The 20026-nt window shown below is 47.2% G+C and overlaps 1 protein-coding gene and 1 long non-coding RNA gene across 10 annotated transcripts in view; one reads left to right on the forward strand and one right to left on the reverse strand.

The window, feature by feature from the left end:
- Lim3 (Lim3 homeobox protein) overlaps nt 1–20026 on the reverse strand; it is a 165198-nt gene that overhangs the window by 45670 nt on the left and 99502 nt on the right. For 4 of the 9 annotated variants that reach the window (XR_011714428.1, XR_011714427.1, XM_071676439.1 and 1 more), the window contains exon 1: nt 852–1300. The exons of 1 other annotated variant lie outside the window; for it this stretch is intronic. Coding sequence is in view for 6 of the 8 variants with exons in the window: in XM_071676439.1 (XP_071532540.1) it covers nt 852–1044 (193 nt within the window). In the remaining 2 variants the exon portion in view is untranslated. Of the gene's footprint in view, nt 1–851; nt 1317–20026 lie in introns of those variants that run through there. 4 more of the 9 variants (XM_071676441.1, XM_071676437.1, XM_071676440.1 and 1 more) reach the window with 4 other exon arrangements.
- LOC139756731 (uncharacterized) overlaps nt 1–20026 on the forward strand; it is a 59895-nt gene that overhangs the window by 37114 nt on the left and 2755 nt on the right. The gene's annotated exons all lie outside the window — the stretch shown is intronic.

A 20026-nucleotide genomic window follows, 5' to 3' on the forward strand; every position in this document is an offset into this window, starting at 1 on the left:
ACACAGATGCGGTTTCATATATGAAAATGTTTCAGTTTGAAAAATATTCTCCACCCATCTTTTTGGATATATATATATATATATATATATATATATATATATATATATATATATATATATATATATATATATATATATATGTATATATATGTATATATATGTATATATTGTTAATCATGATATAAGGGATCTTGTCACATCATAAATAATAATTAGCACATAGTGATTTACTAAGGTTCTTGTAACGCTAAGTAATATATAGGAATATATAATGAGCAAATCACATGAATATCTTCGTTAATATGTATGCAGAATCATAACCCAGTTTTGACCGTGTTTAGCGAACTATCGTGTAAATAACGAATAACATGAATGTAAGAAAGGGTCGCTCGCTGGATACGGTGAAGCTACGTAGATGGCCTCATGAGATATAGTGACTTTGATGAATGATTTGTGATTATGAATATAATGAAGAACTGGCGAATCAGTGGTCTTTTAAAATTGCACTGGACTGTGGCCATAACTCAGTGTTCCACATCTGAGTTACATCACAGGATTAGATTCGTTATATATATATATATATATATATATATATATATATATATATATATATATATATAGGGAAAAATGAACGTTTAAAATACACATGGATGCAAAGACTATCTTCATACGCGCGTGCGACTAAATAAATAAATAGATAAATAAATAGATAAATGAGAGCGACAAAGTATAATAAATATAAAAATAAATAAATATATATATATATATATATATATATATATATATATATATATATATATATATATATATATATATATATATATATATATAAGATGAGCATTGGGACTCACATAGCAACATGGGGTGTATGTTGGGCGGGACCAGCAGGTCGCTGAGCTCGTTCTTGCAGTGCGTCAGCGTAACGTCGCTCAGGCCCAGGCTGCACTGGGGCGACATGGTCGTGTGGGACACGGGCGACGACGAGGACGACGACGACGACGACGACGGGGAGGGAGTCAGAGTGGCGTTGCCGTACAGGATCATCTCCGATTTTGGAAAGTCTTTTTTTTATATATAAAAAAAAATTAAACGTAAATTTCTGTGGCGACACTGGTGTTCCGTAAGTCACTTTAGATCATCACATTATTCACACTCGTAATTTTAAATCTGTCTCTTATTATTATTATTATTGTTTTTTTTTTAAAGTCTTTTTGCGGCAAACGCTCGCAAAACAACGACGACGGCAGCGTATGCCTCACGTCCCTCAGCGGCGGTGTCTGCACGCGGTATGTGCGTATTGACTTGCCACACGTGCTCTTCATCATCCCAATTCCTGCCCAGAGTGTCGTACCGGACAGCTCTGGAATTAACAGATATTGATCCCTCCTCGTGGCTCAAGGCCTTTATCTACGGCCTAATTGATTTTATACTTTATAGGAAATTACATTCGAGTCCATAGTTTGGTCTGGGAGGAAGTGTTTCGAGGTGGAGGAAGGATTTGACGGTGAATTTCCATAGTGTTTTGGGAAGCGAAGTTATGAAGGATCGTTTTCCTGGCCGGCGCGCGCGGACCAATCAGCGGCCGGGGATGGAGTCGAGGGGGCGGGTAACAAACACATCGGCGGCGGCGGCGGGCGGGCGGGCGACGGCAACGCTTACGGACGAACGGACATAGACACACAGCTCGTCTTAAAACTTTCCTTCTTTCACCACATTCACTCGGCGATTACTCACCGGGAACGGGGCATACATATCATTCTAAAGGGCGAAATGTCACTAAGAAAGTAAAGGTTCACGACCTTAGAGAGCGCGTGAAGTGCTTGGATTCAAGCTGTGGCATGGGGTAAACAATGGGCTATGGAGAGAGAGAGGGAGGGAGGGAGTGCGTCTCCGTAGCGCGCGGCCCAGCCACCACCACCACCACCACCCGCCCACTGGGAGAAAAAAAGAAAAAAGAAAAAGAAAAAAAAGGCGTCATCGCTGGATTTTGTCCAGCGAACCTTTGCGCTCGGTCACCAGTAACCGGGTTAAAAGGCCACTACCACAACGACCCCGACCACCACCACCACCACAGGGATCATGAATAAATTTATTTATTTTTTTTTTTTTCCCAACTGCCGTTGCTTTCGTTCAAATTACCCCTTTGACCCAGGCGAACAACTGATTGGGATGATGAAAGGTATATCGGAAAAGAACGCATGAATAAACCATCAGCGGGATATGTATTTTTCTAGTAGCATTTTACAGCGTTTGATAAAGAGATTATTGGTACAAAAGTGCGCGTCATAAAACTACGCCAGTCTCATGCAATTATGAATAAATAGATTTAACATGAAACTTGGTGTTGGCGGGGGAACTGAAACTAGATTCGTTTGAAGGCCTATATTAGTTATGCTTCCGCAACTAGTCTTATGTAATGAATATGACCATATTATATATATATATATATATATATATATATATATATATATATATATATATATATATATATATATATTAATTCGTTTTTACAACTTATCTGTGGTAAATAGAAATCGTTTGTTTTGTCTTTTCTGCTTTAACATGTCTGTTTTTTCTTGGTTGTCCCACCGTCTTCTTGTTCGTCTGTCTATTTTATCCTAGCCTGTTTTGTTCTCCTTTCTGTCCGTCTGTCTGTCTTGTTCGTCTGCACGTACGTCCTCCTGCAGGACCTGTCTGTTCCTCCCGCCGGATCGTCACCAGTAGCTGACTGTCTCGTCCCGCTTCTAATTGTCTCGCGTCTTAGACAGAAATCGTCCCATTATCTCTCTCTCTCTCTCTCTCTCTCTCTCTCTCTCTCTCTCTCTCTCTCTCTCTCTCTCTCTCTCTCTCCGGTTTACGAGACCGTCTGCCTAAACTGACGGGTTTCGTGCCTCTTGTCTCCTATTTGATTGGCTTGAAGCCACGGCGGGGTAGGAGGAGGAGGAGGAGTTAGTGAAGGGGGTCGTGGAGTTTGAGGCTGCTGGAGACCCACCTTCTAATCCATCGTCAAAGGACATCAGGTTATTTGGTGGAATTTAGCGTCGGTCAAGTTTTTAGGTTAGCGTAATGTGATTAGATTAGCGTAAGGTGGTTAGGATAGCGTAAGGTGGTTAGGTTAGCGTAAGGTGGTTAGGATAGCGCATGGTGGTTAGGTTAGCGTAAGGTGGTTAGGATAGCGTATGGTGGTATTAGGTTAGCGTAAGGTGGTTAGGATAGCGTATGGTGGTGTTAGGTTAGCGTAAGGTGGTTAGGATAGCGTATGGTGGTGTTAGGTTAGCGTAAGGTGGTTAGTTTAGGTTTGGTGGGTAGGTTGGCTTTGGTGGTCTTGTTGGCTTATGTGGTTAAGGTTGGCTTGTATGGTTAGATTAGCTGAGGTTGGTTAGGTTGGTTAGGTTGGTTAACGTGGTTATTTTAGCTTAAATCGTTAGGTAAGCTTAGATGTTCGGGTTAGCTTAGGTAAGTTAGGCCAGCTTAGATGATTAGGTTAAGTTAGACGGTTGGGTTGGGTTAGGTGATTAGGTTGATGGAGGTGGGGGGGGGGTGTGGTTGGCTACCAGGATTCAAGAATAATGTCCAAAAAATTAATGCGATAAATAGACTGCCACTTTATCCACGATAACTGCATTAATATTTACCAGCTCTTAGCACGTATGTTTGACCTCCCTCCCCCACCAACCCGTGCCCACCTGTGGATGTTCAGCAAACTGAACAAGGTGTCTGTCCACGCGAACAAGTTCCCCGCAAATGAATAAATAGTTTCATTACGTTGATCAGTTTTTATTACATTTTAATAGACGGAAATTATAATGCCAGAATACCAGGAGAATGGTATAAATCATGCTTGCAATATTTGCTGTTTTCCCGTTTTTTTTTTAGACAGAAATATTGCCTTTCAGTAGGAACTGATGGCACGTTTCAGCTGTCCGTTTTCTTTGTGTGTTTGAGTATATATATATATATATATATATATATATATATATATATATATATATATATATATATATATATATTATTTTGGATGGATATTTATTTTCGTCTAGATATCCTATATTTCGTTTAGTCTCTTGAGCCCACTTGCGTAAGGTCCATAATATGTCCATATTTAAAGCTTGTATAGTCTGAGAACTATGTATTCAACATATGGAGCAGGTGTTCACAGAAAACGTCTTGGGGTGATGTATGTATTGCTGGTTGTGTGAAGTGTATTGGTTTCTTGAAGAGATGTAGACTGACGTAAAGGGTCGTACTACCGACGTGTTGAAGTGGTCGTACTTCCCTCCTGCTCAAGAGGTCGTGCACAAGAGGGTCGTACTGTCGTCGTACTCAAAAGGTCGTACTACCGTCATACTCACTGGGATCGTACTACCGTCGCACTCACTGGGGTCGTACTACCGTCGTGCACAAGGGGGTTGCCTGCCTGTTAATCAAGCGACGGACCGACCCCCCCTCCCCCCCACCTCCGGAAGCTGTGACAGCAGCATCTGTCAACATCAACAAGTACTGTACACCCCACCACCCCCAACCTAACCCCCAAACAACCCCAATCTATCCACCCTCCTCCTCCGCCACCCTCCCTCCCTCTCCCCCCATCTCACGTCGCAAATCTGACACACACACACACACACACACACACACACACACACACACACACACTACCCTCCCTCCCTCATCCGACCCCCCCACACCCTGCTAATGAACCCCTCCTTACTGCGCAGACTGCGCGCAACACCACCACATCTCCGCCGAAGACGTCGGGGCATCATCGTGCCACAGCTCGCGGAGGCGATCGTCGACCCTCCGGTCGCGACGTGTGGCATAGCATCCTCTTCTTCCCCAGGTGTGTTCCTCCCTACCCTAACCCACCCCACCTCCCCGATTACACCTGGTGGGCTGGGGTGGGTTTGGTTCTAGCGGTGGGCACTGCTATGGTATCAGTGACAGAAGGCGGGGGTATCGGTGACGAGACGGTCGGGGATCGGTCACCCGATATCCCCGACAGGATCACGGACAGTTGTACGGGATCGGCTTCTGCACCGCAGAGGAAGCCCCCGCCCGCCCCCTCCTTCCCCGGGGGGGAAACGGAGAGGATGTGAAAAGGGAGTCAGTTGTTTAAGGATTTCCTGGCTGGTGTGTGTGTGTGTGTGTGTGTGTGTGTGTGTGTGTGTGTGTGTGTGTGTGTGTGTGTGTTTAGATGTCCCATATGTATTTATATGTGGCGTCTATCGATACATAGATGAAGCATTTCAGTGGTAACATTAGGAGAGGGGTACATGGCTAAGGGGGGCGGGGGTAGGTGGAGGCAAGTAGAGAGCATAGAGTGGGTACAGCACATGGACATACAGGAGTGGGAGGTGGTTACAGGTGGGCCCGAGTGGGGCCCACGGAGCCATGGATGGGATCCCTAATCCCGTTAGGGGAGGAGGAGGAGGAGGAGGAGGATGAGGAGGGAAGGAAGGAAGAGTTCAGGAACCGTGGCCTGTGGGTTCGAAACCCCAAGTTTTTATTCTTGGGAACCACAAGGAAGCAAAGAGCGCGGCAGGAGGGGGGGGGGGATGGTGTGGTCACGAATCTGTGTGAGAGAGAGAGAGAGAGAGAGAGAGAGAGAGAGAGAGAGAGAGAGAGAGAGAGAGAGAGAGATGCGAAGGAGAGCAAATGTGTATAAGACATTAGCATTGATGGTTGGTGGGTGGGTAGATTGTCCATGAAGGAGGGGGGAGGGGAGGAGGGGCAAGGAGGAGGTAGGTGGATAATGGGGGGGGTTTATGGGTGCCTAAGGGAGAGGGAGGAGTAAAGGGAGGAGGTGAGGGTGTGTGTGTGTGTGTGTGTGTGTGTGTGTGTGTGTGTGTGTGTGTGTGTGTGTGTAGGGGGGAATGTGGTGAAGCCCCTCACAACATACAACAGGTGGCCCCAGCCTCCCTCCGCTACACACACCCCCTCCTCCTCCTCCTCTTTGACCGCCTGGGGTTTCCCCTCTTGTCTGGAGCCACGGCTTGGAGGGTGTACGGCAGGGTGTAGGGTGGAGAGTGTACGGCAGGGTGTAGGGTGGAGGGTGTACGGCAGGGTGTAGGGTGGAAGGTGTACGGCAGGGTGTAGGGTGGAGGGTGGTCTGTATAAGGTGTAGGGTTTTTACGTGTGTGTGTGTGTGTGTGTATGTGTGTTGGAGGCTCAGCAGGGTGTAGTGTGATGTGTGAAGGGTGTGGTGGTGTTACGTATGGAGGGTGACGCGTGACGCAGTGTGATGTGTGAAGTGTGTGGTGGTGTTACGTATGGAGGGTGACGCGTGACGCAGTGTGATGTGTGAAGTGTGTGGTGGTGTTACGTATGCAGGGTGACGCGTGACGCAGTGTGATGTGTGAAGTGTGTGGTGGTGTTACGTATGCAGGGTGACGCGTGACGCAGTGTGATGTGTGAGGGGTGTGGTGGTGTTACGTATGCAGGGTGACGCGTGACGCAGTGTGATGTGTGAAGGGTGTGGTAGTGTTACGTATGCAGGGTGACGCAGTGTGATGTGTGAAGGGTGTGGTGGTGTTACGTATGCAGGGTGACGCGTGACGCAGTGTGATGTGTGAAGGGTGTGGTGGTGTTACGTATGCAGGGTGACGCAGTGTGATGTGTGAAGGGTGTGGTGGTGTTACGTATGCAGGGTGACGCGTGACGCAGTGTGATGTGTGAAGGGTGTGGTAGTGTTACGTATGCAGGGTGACGCAGTGTGATGTGTGAAGGGTGTGGTAGTGTTACGTATGCAGGGTGACGCAGTGTGATGTGTGAAGGGTGTAGTGGTGTTAACGCGCGTAGCGTGACGGGTATAGAGTTCGGTAGTGGTGTATCGGCAGTGTACTGGGAGGTGTGTTAGTGTACGCTATTGTTGGCCCGGTGAAAAGTACCATTAAATGCTATTATATTTAGAAGTATATTCAGCGATAGACTTTAGTTGAAAAGAAAAAAATAGTACAATAAGGTTTTTTTGTTCTGTATTAAGGTTTGATGGATACAAGAGCTTTTATTCCTAGTGTATTATACCAAGATGTATTTTCGGCACGAGGCTGTAGCGAGACAATACACCAGATAGGGACCCTATTGTATTTACTGTATAAGAAAGCTCTACAGTAGTACATAATAGGTATTTCGAATATTTGAAAATAAAGAAAATGAAAAGAAATATCAGTCAAAATAGGAATAGACCATTGGGTCATTTTGAAGCCGAGGAGGTAAGACGAGAGATTATATGTTATAACCTGGTGTTATAGAGATAAGATCACATGTTATAACCTGGTGTTGTAGAGACAAGATCACATGTTATAACCTAGTGTTGTAGAGACAAGATCACATGTTATAACCTGGTGTCATAGAGACAAGAGATGCAGGGAGTTAATGAAAGGGAAATGCAATTATTATTTTTTCTAAACTACAGGGGCGCAAATAACGTGCGTCTTGGACTTTGAGCCATTAATTCGTCTAGTAACATTTTAAACGTATATCTATCTATCTATCTATCTATCTGTCTGTCTGTCTGTCTGTCTGTCTGTCTGTCTGTCTGTCTGTCTATCTATCTATCTATCTATCTATCTCTCTCTCTCTCTCTCTCTCTCTCTCTCTCTCTCTCTCTCTCTCTCTCTCTCTCTCTCTCTCTCTCTCTCTCTCTCTCTCTCTCTCTCTCTCTCTCTCTCTCTCTCTCTCTATATATATATATATATATATATATATATATATATATATAACCTCAGTAGGTAGTTTTGAATAGGTGTATCAAATCACCCATTAATCATCTCTCTTATATGCTGGACAAGTTAAGGTCGGGTACATGACTCTCGTAGGATTTGTGTCTTACTCCGGCGATCATATTGGCAGCTCGATCTTATGCTCACGTGTTCTGTTATTTCTGAGTCTGTCTTTACAAAGCTGGATGAGCAAATCTTGGTACAATATCTAAGCTAGGACACAGCAGTAGTAAGCTGCAGAGTCAGAATTCATTTCTCGCGTCTTGAATTCGAATGTCTTAATGATGAAGACAGAGAATTTTCTTTGCCATTTTCTTTTAGCTGCTTCTGTGCACTGCACACTTGGCTTTACGTTGTTTCAGGTTATTATGACGCCTAAGTCTTCGTCTTCCTTTGCAATACGTAACTCAGCAGCATTCGTAATGTAAAGTTGTCTTCTCGTTTTACAACTCACGTGTATGATTCATATGCCACTTGGAAACCCAGCCAATCACTTTTGTTAATGTCGGCCTCCTGCATTCGCTAAGACGTTCGGTGTCTGCTGTAGCATTGCCTGGTCAGGTCGTTGCATAATGCGGGTGATTGTGCGATCTTGCAACGTAACGCAACGATCACTGTTACTGGAAACACGTCCGAAAGAGCTTTGGGTGCAGGAGTTACCCCTGCGGCACGCCAATTGTTGCCCCTCACTGTTCTAAGGCTTCACCGTTGATGAGTACGCCTTTGTCTGCGGCCACTTAACCAATTATCTAACCAGAGAAGCTCACCAACGCCTCTATATATATATAGCTGTGTGGCAGATTTGGCGGGTAATCTTACGTGGACCACTTCATCGAACACTCTCCGAAAAAATCGGGGTAAAATGACACCAGGTGTTGGACCACAGAACTTCTTTTAAGTCTTAAACCAGAGAGATATGGCCAGACACGAGCGATTGCACTGGAAACCACGCCTTGGGGTCGCTTATAAGTTGGTAGTTCTCTAAGGCATTTATAATCTTGTCTCTAATATTGGTTTCTAGACTTTTACCAGCTGTAGACCCACACGTTAAGCAGACTGAAATGAATATGTGAATGAACCGTATAACACTTCGAATATCATCGTTACATTAACCAACTTACAGTCTTTGGGAAGAGTATCATGTCTGAAATAACCTGCTGTATGACAATACTGATGAGCTTAACTCGTGAAATTATAATTTCCTTTTGTCGTACATACAGATAAAACTCACATCAACATGTCATATATCACTTCCTTTAGGTTTCACTTTCAACGCGGGCGCTGTCCTTTCACTTGTGGACGTCGCAAAAGGTTCTCGTCCACTGTACAAGGGCTGGGACGTGGGGCTGGGACGTGGGGCTTGAGACGTGGGGCTTGGGACGTGGGGCTGGGACGTGGGGCTCGGGACGTGGGGCTTGGGACGTGGGGCTGGGACGTGGGGCTGGGACGTGGGATATATTTAGCGGCAAGGAAGGAAGGAGAAGAATCAGTGTCGGATGAATGAAGTTGATGGTTTACGATATAAGTCGTGAATCAGGTAAATAATCGCTCTTCTGCCGGGTGACAGACGTGTCTGATTATTTAGGGATGGCTTCACACACACACACACACACACACACACACACACACACACACACACACACACACACACACACACACACACACACACTAAGCACACACACACTAAGCACACACACACACATATATATATATATATATATATATATATATATATATATATATATATATATATATATATATATATATATATATATATATTTTTTTTTTTTATACTTTGTCGCTGTCTCCCGCGTTTGCGAGGTAGCGCAAGGAAACAGACGAAAGAAATAGCCCAACCCCCCCATACACATGTATATACATACGTCCACACACGCAAATATACATATATATATATATATAGCAAATATATGTATGGGCGTATACGCATAGGCAGTGCGCTGTGGCTATCATCACAATCATCATTATGTGCCAGACTTGGTGGTGGGGGTCGCTGTGTCCCCCCCCCCCACCTCCTACCACGTACCACCCTTCGCTTAAGTAGGCACAAGTGCACTACAGATCACTGATACTCTGAACAAGCACACTACAACACTGCAACAAGTGCGTGAGCACCCTTAATGCACTACAACAACAACAACAACAACAACAACAACAACAACAATAAAAGAGGGGGAAAGGGGTGGTGGTAGTGGGTGGCAGGGGGATAGGGTGGGGGTGGGGGGTGGTCGTTGGCCGGAGGTTTAAAAGAACAGCTCAAGTGCCCTTCACGAACACACACACACACACACACACACACACACACACACGGTGCAGATGGCCAGGCCAGGGTGGTCAGTCTCCCCTCCTCCGGCTGGGGGGGCACCAGACGAGTGAGGGAGGATTGGCTGGGGTGGGAAGGGAGGGGAGGGGGAAGGGCGGAGGGGAAGGAAAGGAGTGAAATGGTAGAGGGGAGCAGGAGGGGAAGGGGGAAGGGGGAGGGGAAGATAGAGGGAAGGAACATGATGGAAGGGGAAGGTGAAAGGATGGAAGAGTAGAATGGGCGAGGAGTGATGAAGGAGGAGGTAGGGGGATGTTGGGGTCGGAGGGGGAATGTGGCTTGTGTGGTTCCTGACGTGTGTACTGGTGGCGGACGGTCGCCCTATAGGATATCACCCACACCATGTTATATACTACGATATATATATATATATATATATATATATATATATATATATATATATATATATATATATATATATATATATATATATATTCTTGTTTGCTGATGATACAGCACCACTGGTGGCAGATTAGAGTGAGAAACTCCTGAAGTTGGTGACTGAGTTTGGAAGAGTGTGTGAGAAGAGGAATTGGAGTGTCATTGTGGACAAAAACAAGGGTATTAGGGTTAGCAGGGTTAAGGGACTGTTTATTTAGTGTGTGAGATTCAATGGAGAAAAATTAGGGTAAGTGGAGTCTTCTTTTTTTTTGAGATATCTGGGAGTGGACTTGGCGGTGAATGGAACCATGGAAGCGGAAATCATCAGGTGGTGGAGGGGGGCGAAGGTTCTGGTAGTGCTGAAGAATGCGTGGAAGGAGAGAACGTTATCTGGAAGGGCAAAAATGGGCATATTATACGGATGCGAAGCATGGGCTATAGATAGAGTTGTGCAGAGGAGGGTGGATGTGTTGGAAATGAAATGTTTGAGAACCATATGTGATGTGAGGTGGTTTGATTGAGTAAGTAATGAAAGTGTAAGAGAGATGTGTGGTAATAAAAACAGTGTGGTTGATAGAGCAGAGGAGGGTTTATTGAAATGGTTTGGTCACATGGAGAGAATGAGTGAGGAAAGATTGACAAAGAGGATATATGCGTCAGAGATGAAGGGAAGAAGAAGCGGAGACCAAATTGGAGGTGGCAAGATGGATTGAAAAAGATTTTGAACGATCGGGGCCTGAACATACAGGAGGGTGAAAGGCGTGCACGGGATAAAGTGAATGGAAATGATGTGCTGTTATACAGGGGTCGACGCACTGCCAATGGACTGAACCAGGGCATGTGAAACGTCTGGGGTAAACCATGGAAAGGTCTGTGGGGCCTGGATGTGGATAGGGAGCTGTGGTTTCGGTTCATTACACATGACAGCTAGGGAATGGATGTGAGCGGATGCAGCCTTTCCTCGTATCCCATGCTGTCTGTTGCTGTACCACTTGCTGTATTTTGCTCTCTTCCTGTTGCTGTATCGCAAGCTGTATCCCGCTGTCTGTTGCAGTGCCACTTGCTGTATTTTGCTCTCTTCCTGTTGCTGTATCGCAAGCTGTATCCCGCTGTCTGTTGCAGTGCCACTTGCTGTATTTTGCTCTCTTCCTGTTGCTGTATCGCAAGCTGTATCCCGCTGTCTGTTGCTGTACCACTTGCTGTATTTTGCTCTCTTCCTGTTGCTGTATCGCAAGCTGTATCCCGCTGTCTGTTGCAGTGCCACTTGCTGTATTTTGCTCTCTTCCTGTTGCTGTATCGCAAGCTGTATCCCGCTGTCTGTTGCTGTACCACTTGCTGTATTTTGCTCTCTTCCTGTTGCTGTATCGCAAGCTGTATCCCGCTGTCTGTTGCAGTGCCACTTGCTGTATTTTGCTCTCTTCCTGTTGCTGTATCGCAAGCTGTATCCCGCTGTCTGTTGCTGTACCACTTGCTGTATTTTGCTCTCTTCCTGTTGCTGTATCGCAAGCTGTATCCCGCTGTCTGTTGCTGTACCACTTGCTGTATTTTGCTCTCTTCCTGTTGCTGTATCGCAAGCTGTATCCCGCTGTCTGTTGCTGTACCACTTGCTGTATTTTGCTCTCTTCCTGTTGCTGTATCGCAAGCTGTATCCCGCTGTCTGTTGCAGTGCCACTTGCTGTATTTTGCTCTCTTCCTGTTGCTGTATCGCAAGCTGTATCCCGCTGTCTGTTGCAGTGCCACTTGCTGTATTTTGCTCTCTTCCTGTTGCTGTATCGCAAGCTGTATCCCGCTGTCTGTTGCTGTACCACTTGCTGTATTTTGCTCTCTTCCTGTTGCTGTATCGCAAGCTGTATCCCGCTGTCTGTTGCAGTGCCACTTGCTGTATTTTGCTCTCTTCCTGTTGCTGTATCGCAAGCTGTATCCCGCTGTCTGTTGCAGTGCCACTTGCTGTATTTTGCTCTCTTCCTGTTGCTGTATCGCAAGCTGTATCCCGCTGTCTGTTGCAGTGCCACTTGCTGTATTTTGCTCTCTTCCTGTTGCTGTATCGCAAGCTGTATCCCGCTGTCTGTTGCAGTGCCACTTGCTGTATTTTGCTCTCTTCCTGTTGCTGTATCGCAAGCTGTATCCCGCTGTCTGTTGCTGTACCACTTGCTGTATTTTGCTCTCTTCCTGTTGCTGTATCGCAAGCTGTATCCCATGCTGTCTGTTGCTGTACCACTTGCTGTATTTTGCTCTCTTCCTGTTGCTGTATCGCAAGCTGTATCCCGCTGTCTGTTGCTGTACCACTTGCTGTATTTTGCTCTCTTCCTGTTGCTGTATCGCAAGCTGTATCCTGCTGTCTGTTGCTGTACCACTTGCTGTATTTTGCTCTCTTCCTGTTGCTGTATCGCAAGCTGTATCCCGCTGTCTGTTGCTGTACCACTTGCTGTATTTTGCTCTCTTCCTGTTGCTGTATCGCAAGCTGTATCCCGCTGTCTGTTGCTGTACCACTTGCTGTATTTTGCTCTCTTCCTGTTGCTGTATCGCAAGCTGTATCCCGCTGTCTGTTGCAGTGCCACTTGCTGTATTTTGCTCTCTTCCTGTTGCTGTATCGCAAGCTGTATCCCGCTGTCTGTTGCAGTGCCACTTGCTGTATTTTGCTCTCTTCCTGTTGCTGTATCGCAAGCTGTATCCCGCTGTCTGTTGCAGTGCCACTTGCTGTATTTTGCTCTCTTCCTGTTGCTGTATCGCAAGCTGTATCCCGCTGTCTGTTGCTGTACCACTTGCTGTATTTTGCTCTCTTCCTGTTGCTGTATCGCAAGCTGTATCCCGCTGTCTGTTGCAGTGCCACTTGCTGTATTTTGCTCTCTTCCTGTTGCTGTATCGCAAGCTGTATCCCGCTGTCTGTTGCAGTGCCACTTGCTGTATTTTGCTCTCTTCCTGTTGCTGTATCGCAAGCTGTATCCCGCTGTCTGTTGCAGTGCCACTTGCTGTATTTTGCTCTCTTCCTGTTGCTGTATCGCAAGCTGTATCCCGCTGTCTGTTGCAGTGCCACTTGCTGTATTTTGCTCTCTTCCTGTTGCTGTATCGCAAGCTGTATCCCGCTGTCTGTTGCTGTACCACTTGCTGTATTTTGCTCTCTCTCTGTTACTGTATCGCAAGCTGTATCCCGCTGTCTGTTGCTGTACCACTTGCTGTATTTTGCTCTCTGTTGCTGTATCGCAAGCTGTATCCCGCTGTCTGTTGCAGTGCCACTTGCTGTATTTTGCTCTCTTCCTGTTGCTGTATCGCAAGCTGTATCCCATGCTGTCTGTTGCTGTACCACTTGCTGTATTTTGCTCCTCTTTCTGTTACTGTATCGCAAGCTGTATCCTGCTGTCTGTTGCTGTACCACTTGCTGTATTTTGCTCTCTTTCTGTTGCTGTATCGCAAGCTGTATCCCGCTGTCTGTTGCTGTACCACTTGCTGTATTTTGCTCTCTTCCCGTTGCTGTACCGCATGCTGTATCCCGTGCTGTCTGTCTGTCTGTCTGTCTGTCTCTCTCTCTCTCTCTCTCTCTCTCTCTCTCTCTCTCTCTCTCTCTCTCTCTCTCTCTCTCTCTCTCTCTCTCTCTCTCTGGCGTGCTTAGTGAGAGAGATTGAGGTGGCAACGCTGAGTTGGTAACAGTGACGTGTTTTATTGTTGCAGTGGCACCGACGTGGTAACACTGGCTGTTGGTTACGATGGCCGTAACGTGACACAGCAGACGCGTCATGCGCCACTCACCAGTGACGGAGTAACAGTGAAGTCGTAACGCAATGGGGAAAAACTCTCTGGTAACGGTGACTCTTGTAACAGTGACTGTGGATGGTTTCAGGACCAACAGTGACCAACCCCCCCCCCACTCCTCCCAGCTGTAACGGAGTGACACGCCCTCGTGACGTCATTACGTCGCACGCGTACAGACCGATCTCGTAACGTTGGTCGTGTGTGTGTGTGTGTGTGTGTGTGTGTGTTTATGCCGGTGACACCCAGATAATTAGCATACGACCCACAAATGGCAGACGGGGTAAAAAGAAACAAAAAAAAAAAGAGAAAGAAAATATCGGGAAATCTGAATAAATTAAAATTATCAAAGTATTCTGTCACGATTTTTTTTTTTTTTCGTTTCCAACCTGGGCGGGAAGGAAAAAATTTTGGTGGTGGATATTTTCAATCTTTTTTTTTTTTTATGTAACGAATAACTAATATAATTATTGAATGACCCTCGTCTAAAAATCGTGTGATCAAAGCGTTGGGTTTTTAGGTAACGGGTGGACCCGCGATGAACTCTCTCTGTCTCTCTCTCTGTCAACCTGTTATTTCCCCCGCACGTTTAATCACCCGTCATGACCTTTTGACCCGTCAGTTTCCGCCCGACATGACCTTTGACCCGTCAGTTCCCTGCCTGTCACTTTTGGCCTGACGGTTTCTACCCGACACGGCCTTTAACCTGTCAGTTTCCAGCTGTGTCACGTTGGACCCGTCAGTTTCCACCCGTCATGACCTTTGACCCGTCAGTTTCCACCCGTCATGACCTTTCACCCGTCAGTCTCCACCCGTTACGACCTCTGACCCCTTCAGTCTCCACCCGTCACCTTTGCCACACCTATATCCACCCACTCATTCCTTCCCGTCACTTTTCTCTGTCACTTTCCATTTGTAATTCTTTGTGACGGTCTTGTGAGTTAACTCTACTGTCAATCTTAAATAGACAGACAGACAGACAAACATACATACGTACTTACAGACAGACAGACAGACAGACAGACAGACAGACAAACAAACAAACAAACAGACATACATACATACATACAGACAGACAGACAGACAGAGACAGACAGACAGACAGACAGACAGACAGACAGACAGACAGACACACACACACACACACACACACACACACACACACACACACACACACATACATACATACATACATACATACATACATACATACATACACACACACACACACACAGTGGCATCAAAAGTGTAACATCAAACACCCACACTCCTTCCCTTCCCCCACCCACCATTAGTTACCCACACCGTCATTACAACCTGCCTCACCCCCCCAACCCCCCGCTCTGTGTTGACCGAGGCCAAGACATACTCCACCATCACCCTCGAGTTATCATCACACTGGCTCCTCCTCCACGAAGGCCCAGAGGAGTGTGGTGGGGGGATGAGTGTGTACTGCAGCTCGACCCCTTGTCCTCCTCCATCACTGGGTTCTGTTAACATTAAAACTGCCATCCATTACCTGGGCCCACGTGGGCACACACACAGGAGGGCCCCAGCCACTCCACCTTCATCCGGGGGCCCACACTGCCAATATTTAAGGTCGTGTTATTCATCCTTGAGTATGCTCTGCTAATTTTATGTCATCACAGCCCGATTGTTAAGTGTGGGGGAGGGTGTAGACGGTGTGGGGAGGGTTTAGATGGTGTGGGGAGGGTGTAGACGGTGTGGGGAGGGTTTAGATGGTGTGGAGAGGGTGTAGACGGTGTGGAGAAGGGTGTAGACGGTGTGGGGAGGGTATATATGGTGTGGGGAGGGTGTAGACGGTATAGAGAGGGTAGAGATGGTGTGGGGAGGGTGTAGACGATTTGGGGAGGGTGTAGATGGTGTGGTGGAGGGTGTAGACGGTGTAGGGAGGGTGTAGACGGTGTGGGGAGGGTATAGATGGTGTGGGGAGGGTTTAGACGGTGTGGGGAGGGAATAGATGGTGTGGTGAGGGTGTAGACGGTGTGGGGAGGGTGTAGACGGTGTGGGGGATGGTGTAGATGGTGTGGGGGAGGGTGTAGACGGTGTGGAGAGGGTGTAGACGATTTGGGGAGGGTGTAGACGGTGTGGGAGAGGGTTTAGACGGTGTGGGGAGGGTATATATGGTGTGGGGAGGGTGTAGACGGTATGGAGAGGGTAGAGATGGTGTGGGGAGGGTGTAGACGATTTAGGGAGGGTGTAGATGGTGTGGTGGAGGGTGTAGACGGTGTAGGGAGGGTGTAGACGGTGTGGGGAGGGTATAGATGGTGTGGGGAGGGTTTAGACGGTGTGGGGAGGGAATAGATGGTGTGGCGGAGGGTGTAGACGGTGTGGGGAGGGTTTAGACGGTGTGGGGAGGGTATGGATGGTGTGGGGGAGGTTGTAGATAGTAAGGGGGAGGGTGTAGATAGTTTGGGGATGGTGATAGTATGGGGGAGGATGTAGATGGTATAGGGGAGGGTGTAAATATTGTGGGAAGGGTGTGAACGATGTGGGGAAGGGTGTAGACAACGTGAGGAGGGCGTAGACGGCGTTGGGAAAGGTGTATATTTGTGTAGAGTGTGTAAACGGTGTGGGGGAGGGTATAGAAAGTGAGGGGGTGGGTGTAAATGGTTTGGGGAAAACGTGGGGGCGTGTAGACAGTGTGGGGAGGGGTTTAAACAGTGTGGGGGAGGGTGTAGACGTTGTGGGAAGGGTAGAGACGGTGTGGGGGAGGGTGTAGACGGTGTGGGGGGAGGGTGTAGACAGTGTGGGGGAGGGTGTAGACACTGCAGACCTTCAGCACAGTCATAATTGATGTTCCTGGATCTCACTGATGAACCCAAGTCACACATTCTTCCCTCTCCCCTTAACCCCCTCCTCCCCCCCCTCCCCCTCCCCCTCTCCCTCTCCAAGTTAAACACCGGCGAAAGAAAATTAATGACGGGGGAGGGAAGGAGAGGGGAATAAGGGATAGGGGGTGGCGGTAGGAAGGTGAGAGGGGTTGCAAGATCGTGGTGTTGGTGGCGGTGGGGGAACCTGGTGGTGATGGTGTCAAGGCTACCACAGTTTGTTGGCACTGCTACCACCTGTGTTGGCACGGCTGTATCTACTTCGACCCTGTGGTGGTGGTGGCGCTGGCCTTCCAGACCCCGTGGTGCTGTCCCTGGGCCTCACTGAGGCTACCTCCGCCTCTGCTTAGCTGGAGGAAGCCAGGCGCTTTCTGATCTATTGACCCCTCAGGTTCTGTGGTGATGTGAAGACCCTGTACACGCCCACTGCCTCGTCAGCTACTCCAGGCTTCATCCATCTCTACACTTCGACTCGCGTGAGGTGTTCTTGGGCGTCTCGCCCTCGTTCACCTCACGGTTGACCTTCGACCTACTCAGCCGTCAAGCCATCCGCGTCGGGCTGCGGCCAAGTGTGATCCCACGTCTTCAAGCCTAGCCTCACTGAGCTTACGCCAGGCTGGAAGGCTCTCCAGGTGTCTTAACTCCGTCTTACAGTCCCCTCCCTCTGCGGCCTCCCACAGGACACAGTGTTGGGTCCCTCTGTGTTTCCTCATCCCACGGCAATGATGCCTTGTTGGATGGCCCTTTTCGACGGGGGTCACTTCGATGACTCTTCCATTAGGAATTGCCTTTGTGAACAGCCCACTGGACGACCATTGTTCTTTAGAACACCCTGAAGAACGCCCAGAACTGATCCACCGCCAGCCAGCTGTCACAAGGCCTCAGACCTTTCCAGACCTTTTTAGAACATTATTGTAAACACTGGTTGATCAACGTTTCTGCTCCGCTTGTTTAGCTGTCACCCGGTGTTCCCCTTCGTTGGTCTGTATCTCTTCAGTATGTGGAGTATTGCCTCCCTCCATCACGTACTGAACACAGTCTTCCTCTCCGGCTTTGTATTATCATCTTCCTCACGTAGATACAAGTGCCCCGCCGCCGTGACTTGTTACTTGGAGACTTGATGTGTTACTTGGAGGTAAGGTGTTACGTGTGGCGTGTTGCGTGACGTGGCTGCTTGATGAAGTGACGTGTTGGCATCATGAATGTTTTTTTTGTTTTGCTCGCAGACGACGTGTTGCTTGTACTGACGTGTTGCTTGATGAAGGACGTGTTGCTTGAAGACTAGGCACGTTACCAGAAAGATGTTTTACGTTACTTTAAAAGATGTGACGCGTTACGTCATCATCATCATATCATCATTATGAACGCGATCGTGATCATCATTATCAGCAGTCATTATCATTATTCTCTCTCTCTCTCTCTCTCTCTCTCTCTCTCTCTCTCTCTCTCTCTCTCTCTCTCTCTCTCTCTCTCTGTCTCCGTCCTCTCCCCTCACCCTCGTTCTCTCCCGTGGGTGCACATATGGCCCGGCTATTCACAAGACGCCCAGATACAGCAAGGGTTCGCCCGGGGACGGGGCCACGATAGGGGAGGCTGCTGTACATATGTGTGTGTGTGTGTGTGTGTGTGTGTGTGTGTGTGTGTGTGTGAGCGCGTGCGCGTGTGTGTGCAGAATAGATATACATACAGGAAGATCTGCTTATGTTTGTACAAGACCATTAGAATAAGCATATATATATATATATATATATATATATATATATATATATATATATATATATATATATATATATATATATATATATATACAAACCTTCAACAGCCAGGATCGAACCCGGGACCCCTGTTGCACAGAGGTCCGGGTTCGATCCCGGCTGTTGGAGGTTTGTATGTTCTATGAAGGTGCGCGTTCATATGCACTTTGTTCGTATATGTATATATATATATATATATATATATATATATATATATATATATATATATATATATATATATATATATATATATATGAGTGGGTTGGGCCATTCTTTCGTCTGTTTCCTTGCGGTACCTCGCTAACGCGGAAGACGGCGATTAAGTATAATATATATATATAAAGTACTTTTATGGTCTCGTGACGTCCGTATGAAAGATATATGTCCATACGGGAGAAGAAGAACACAACAGGGGATATCCTGGGTTGTGAACAGGTTATAGATTACCTGTTCCTCGAGTTGTTCTTACTGCATGACCGGGTCTGGAGGCACTGAAGAACACAGAACATATATTCTGTGGATTTATTCTTGGCAGATGTATTGTTTCGCTTTATTCATTGAAAAGCTTCAGTAGGTCGGACAGTTCGAATATCATAGTTAGACTTAAAGAGCTTGAAGAAAACGTATTCCTGGATCCCCAGCGTTGAGACATTGATGATTGATGATAAAGACGACATTGATGGACATCACAGGCGAGAACGATGATGATGATGATGATGGTGATGGTGAGTGTGGCCCCATCCGCAGTGGTGGTGATGGCTCGCCCCGCCTTCCTTAGTGACGCCAACACATCCATCTCCAGCCCGCGACACCTTCCCCGCCTGCCCGATAGATGGCTCCACACCCGACCATAACAAACTCTCCTGGATTTCGTGGGGAGGAGGAGGAGGTTGGGCGCTTCGAAGGGATAACGGCCGTAAAAATATTATGATTTTTCTTCTTTTTTTTTTTCGTAAATTAGCCTCTTGTTGGTGTCTTCATGCTCAGTAGAGGGCAAATATATTATGAAATGGCGGGATGAGTTGCTCAGAGGCGCCCAGGGGGTGGAGGGAGGGTAAGTGTGTATATGGGGCCTCAATCTCTAAATGGGTGGGCGATGTTTGGGCGGGCGGGGAAGACCTCGAGAGCGCGATTTGTCATGGCGGGTAATACAATTAGCGCCCTCTTTATGACACTTCCATAGACAGTAGTGACAAACAGCGCTGCTGGGGGGCGGAGCAGGGGGAGGGTGAGGTATAA

The sequence above is a fragment of the Panulirus ornatus genome, chromosome 23 (assembly GCF_036320965.1).
Source record: "Panulirus ornatus isolate Po-2019 chromosome 23, ASM3632096v1, whole genome shotgun sequence".
NCBI lineage: Eukaryota > Metazoa > Arthropoda > Malacostraca > Decapoda > Palinuridae > Panulirus > Panulirus ornatus.